Source organism: Entamoeba nuttalli, assembly GCF_000257125.1.
Source record: "Entamoeba nuttalli P19 unplaced genomic scaffold asmbl_7216, whole genome shotgun sequence".
In the NCBI taxonomy this organism is placed as follows: domain Eukaryota; phylum Evosea; order Mastigamoebida; family Endamoebidae; genus Entamoeba; species Entamoeba nuttalli.
The window spans coordinates 1-5,313 of record NW_008578493.1 but is presented as its reverse complement, the minus strand read 5'-3'; the positions used below and the strand labels follow the sequence as shown (position 1 = coordinate 5,313).

General features: G+C 22.9%; 3 protein-coding genes across 3 annotated transcripts; 2 read left to right on the top strand and 1 right to left on the bottom strand.

Annotated features, from left to right (window-relative positions):
- Positions 1-804: 804 nt before the first annotated feature.
- ENU1_167250 (UDP-glucose 4-epimerase) lies at positions 805-1,830 on the top strand (the record flags this gene model as incomplete). Its single annotated transcript, XM_008861030.1, has 1 exon — positions 805-1,830. One exon carries the CDS (start codon positions 805-807, stop codon positions 1,828-1,830), a length of 1,026 nt encoding a protein of 341 aa, XP_008859252.1.
- A 123-nt stretch (positions 1,831-1,953) lies between these two features.
- On the top strand, positions 1,954-2,517 carry ENU1_167240 (hypothetical protein; the record flags this gene model as incomplete). Its single annotated transcript, XM_008861029.1, has 1 exon — positions 1,954-2,517. One exon carries the CDS (start codon positions 1,954-1,956, stop codon positions 2,515-2,517), a length of 564 nt encoding a protein of 187 aa, XP_008859251.1.
- Positions 2,518-2,523: 6 nt separating this feature from the next.
- Positions 2,524-5,163, bottom strand: ENU1_167230 (hypothetical protein; the record flags this gene model as incomplete). The annotated part of the gene is made up of 2 exons (XM_008861028.1): positions 2,524-5,033; positions 5,103-5,163. 2 exons carry the CDS (start codon positions 5,161-5,163, stop codon positions 2,524-2,526), a joined length of 2,571 nt encoding a protein of 856 aa, XP_008859250.1.
- Between the last annotated feature and the right edge of the window lie 150 nt (positions 5,164-5,313).

Sequence of the window (5,313 nt, the reverse complement as noted above, 5' to 3'; positions counted from 1 at the left end):
TTTATAATTATATTTGATAGTTGAACTTCTCTTTCTTTGATTATTTGTTATTTTATATGTTTTATGTAGTGTCTCCTGTAATGCATCTTCTTGAACGAATTATTACTGAAAATATAAAAAAAGTTAAAAAATTTAATGGTGTATTAGAATAAATACATAATTAGAATAAATACATAATATTTAGTTGAATGATACTGTTGGATTGGAATGATTTAAGAAAGAAAAGAATGAGAGCCATTTACTATTCTAGATAAATGAGAAGAATCACCTCTCCTATCAACATAAACATTTTATTGGAATATTATAATTAGAAGAAATAAAATTACTTAGTCTCTGTGAAATAAAACTTCTCCAAGAAATTGAAATTTTAAACAACGTTTATTATTAATTTCTAAGTAATTTTCATTAAAATTTTCCCATCGTTCAAATGGAATACTATTCTCGATAATTTCATAAGAACCATTTAATAACTTATTTATAATAGTTTAACTAACATAAGAATATAAATGAATTAAATTAACACATTTAAATTGAAGGTAATAAAAACTATAAATTAATAACGTCAAATACTATTGTTATAAATTATTGACTTTCTTTAAAGTCATAAATTGGTTAGTTATAATACTGTTAATAATACCTTTTCTTACAACATTAACTTTCTCAGATAGACTCTGCTCTTTTAACTCACATAAAGTAATACTTTTATTTTAAAATTAATTTATTATTAAATTATAGTTTAGTTATTAGTTTCTAATCAAACAATTATTTAATCTAAAATTGTTTTAATCTTTAAATAAAAATCAAATGGCACCTACTGCTCTTGTTACAGGAGGAACTGGATTTATTGGAAGTCATACTGTTGTTGAACTTATTGAAATTGGATATGATGTTGTTATTATTGATAATTTAACTAACTCACATGAAACAGTTATATCACATATTCTTCAAATTACAAAAGCTGATCCCAAAAGAATTACATTTTATAAAGCTGATTTACTCAATATTGAAGAAATTGATCAAATATTAAATAAACACACCATTGATTTTGTTATTCACTTTGCTGCATTAAAAGCAGTTGGAGAATCTGTTTCTAAACCAATTGAATATTATAGAAATAATTTGAATGGTGTTTTGAATTTATTAGACTCGATGCAAAGACACAACATTTGGAGAATTATTTTCTCTTCTTCAGCAACTGTTTATGGAGAACCTGAAGTTATGCCAGTGAAAGAAACAACACCTTTACAAAAGCCATCAAATCCATATGGTCAAACTAAAGCAATGACTGAACAAATTTTAACTGACTTTAGTAAAGCACATAAAGAGGCATCAGTAATTTTATTAAGATATTTTAATCCAATAGGTGCACATAAAAGTGGTTTACTTGGAGAAAATCCATTAGGAATTCCAACCAATTTAATGCCAATTATAACAAAAGTTTTAGTAGGTAAATTACCACAATTATCAGTCTTTGGAAATGATTATAATACTCGAGATGGAACTTGTATTAGAGATTATATTCATGTTGTTGATCTTGCTCAAGGTCACGTAGCTGCATTGAAAGTATTATTAAAGCAACAAGGATTAAATATTTATAATCTTGGAACAGGAAATGGATGTACTGTATTAGAAGTTATTCATGCAATGGAAAAGGCATCAGGTAAGAAGATTAATTATACTATTGTTGGAAGACGTCCAGGAGATATTCCAGCTATTTATGCTGAATGTAAAAAAGCAGAAGAAGAATTAGGATGGAAGGCAAAATTAACATTAGAAGATATGTGCAAAGACTCTTGGAGATGGCAAACAAATTATCCAGATGGCATTTAAATAAGTTAAGCTTTTCTTCAATAAAGAAAGAGTTATTATTTATTTTTATTTTTTCATCTTTTTTTTTTAATAAAGAAAATTAAAAAAAGACAAAGAAAAACTTGAAAAAGAAATAAAGAAATAATGAATCAAAATGCATTTTTTGAAAGCTTTTGTAATACTAATAGTATTGTTAAAATTATAATAAACAACCAACAATTTGAAGTTGATAAAAAAGTAATAGAAAGAAGTGGAAAAGGAGGAATACTTGATATTCTTTTTAAACAAAAAGCAGGAACAATAATGAAAGGTGAGAGTATTATACTTCATGGTGATGAAGAAAAAGCAAGACAATTAAAAGAATATATATCATTTATTGAAGCAAACCAAATTTATGTACAAAATTTAAGTTTATATGAAGTAGCACAAAAAGTAATGGATTTAATTTGTTGTGGAGTTGATTTAGGTGAAGCATTAGATTATTTTAATGCAAAAGATGGTAGTGGAGATGTTGTAGGTGAAATACTTTGTATTATGGGAGAATCTTTTGCAACAAATTTTGTTCAAGCTGACCAACAAGGTACATGGCAAAAAATGGTATATGAAGGATTACAATGGGCATTTGCAAATAGACCAGAACAAATTCAAAATAATAGTGATCTTCTAAGTATAATTTATCAAAAATATAATGGTTTTAAAGATATTTAAATTCAATTATTTCTCTTCATCTTTTTCTAATTTATTTGGTTCAAGAATTGATTTAACACATAATGGACAAATCAATTTATTGTTTGAAAATTCATTTTCAAGTAAAAATGCATTAATTAATTTATTCATTTCTTTAATAACGTCGTTTGTTGGATCTATTTTTGTTGTAGTTTTTGCTTTTTGTTTTAATGAACGAATAGTAAATTTATGTTTCTTTGGACAAAAAATTATAATTTCTGAAGGTGCTTTAGCCGTTGTTATTAATCTTTGAGCTGTTCCATCAACTGAAAGAATAATTCTTTCTAAACATTTTTGTTTATTAAGTAATTTAGAAGAAGAAGAAGAAGTAATTTTAATATAATTAAGTTCTAATTGGGTAATAACAGTTGGAGTAAAGTAACAAATGAATTGATTTTTATTTAATAATAAATTTAATAATACAGAACTAATATAATTATTATTATTAATAATTGAAAGTAACTCATTTTCAGTCATTTTTCCAATAATATATTTTAGAATAAATATTTCAATATCTTCTTTATTTGATAAAGTTTCTAATTTATTAAAAAGATATTCTAATGCTGTTTCATATTGTCCATAAAGATAAAGTAAAATAGCAGATTCTAATATAAAAGTATTTAATTCTAAAAATTGATAAATTCTAGAGAAATCAAATAAAAGATTATCAAAACTTTTTATTAAATCAATAATTTTATCAACATCACCAGATATTGATGGTAATTGTTGTAATAAAACTGCTTTAACATATAAGTCATATAAATCATATTTAGCATAATCATTAATCATACAAATACAACTAAAAGTTAATGTTTTTGGTTTAATAAGTTGAGTTAAACAATCTAATTGTTGAGGTTTAAGTTGAAATAATAAAGATTCTAATTGAATGATATGAGAAAGATTAGGAGATAATTTAATTGCTTTACATAATATATCAAATTTTTGAAGAATAGTTAAACTGTCATATAAAGGAGATGTATTTAAAATTTCAAAAATTGATTTAGGAACATTTTTAATTAAAGATGAAATAAATAATTGTGGTTCTACAATATTCATTGATAAACTTCTTATTGTTTTACAATAAACTTTAACAACTTTTAATTCACACAATAATAATAATTCTAAAATATATCTCCAAAATAATTTAGGATGTTCAACTAATTTAGTCATTGCTTTTGTTCTATTATATAATACTTTTTGATTTAAATATTTAATAAATGATGAATCAGAAGTAATTCCATAATAATAATCTTTAATAATATAAATTGATACAATTAAATCTGCAATTTCAGTACTTTCTTCAGAATGTTTTTCAATAGATTGTAATATTAAATCATATTCTTGAATTGAAAGTTTATGATGAATGAAAATATATTGATAAATAGAATAATTAAATATATTAAATGTTTCTAATAATTTATGTGATTTTATTGGATATTCTTTTACAAGAATTTTTGCTATTGCAATTATTGTTTCTTTAGAACTTTCATATCCTCTTAAAATTGAATACATTTTATTTTGTTTTTCTATATCTTCTTCAATTTTTAATTGATTAATAATAATTTGTTCAATAGACTTTGTTGGTCTACATAATATAATTTGATTTTCATTCCATATTACAATTCCTTCAAATAATTTAATATCTTCCATTGTTGGTAATTGAAATGGAATAATTCCTTTTGGTTTTTCCATTAATTTTTCACAATAAATAACAGTAGAATCATATATTATACTAATACATTTTGTGTCTGAAATAAAAATTAAATCTCCAATAGAACATGCTGTAATATTTGTTTTTGTATATACTCTATTTGAATAATCAATTTCTTTAAGTAGTATTGGTCCTTTAATTCCAATATTCCATATTTGTAATTTATTATTAATATTAACTCCAATTTGTCCTTTATTTACATAAAAGATATCACTTGTACAAAACTTTATTGGATTTTCTATTATTAATTCATCACTATCTTTAATCCTAATTATATATATCATCTTTCCTGTTTGAATTAAAAGTATTGATTGACTTAATTGAATTTCTTCAATTGGCTTTTTACTTATACTAATTGTTTGAATTAACATTCCACTATTAACATTAAAAAATCCAACTATTCCATTTCTTGTACCAAAAACCCCTACTGGTAATCCACAATGTGAAAATACAGTAAAACAATTAACACCACCAATTTTATTTGACTTTGGTAAAATAACATTTCTTAATTTTGGTTCATAAAAATTATTCCTCATTATAGTGTATGAAAAATAATAATAATCTTCAAATAAAACAATTACGTCTTGTCCATTTTGATCAATTGCACAATATGACCTTGTTGGTAAATGTACAGTATCTAATTGAATATTTTGGTTAAAATTTGCTTTATTTGAATGAACTGAAATTAATAAAAATGTTTTTGTATTATTGTTAGTTGTTTCTTCTCTAATACATGCAATAATTTGATGAGTGTGTGATGTATGTACAACACATGTTTTAAACTCACCTACTTATGAATATATTTTAATCTTTATATCTTTTTCTTAAAAAAAAATAAAATAATGTTGTTTCAAACACTGTTGTAGAGGTGATGTAAATACATGAATTAATTGATATGATTGTGGTAATAATGACATATTCTTTAAATATATTTTATTTTACTTTTTAAGTTTTTTTTTTCTAAGTAAATTTTCTTTTTCTTATTTTCTATAGAACTTTTCAAATGAAAGAATTTTTATATAATATTTTATCTAAAACATTAATTATTATTATTGTATTTATTAAAA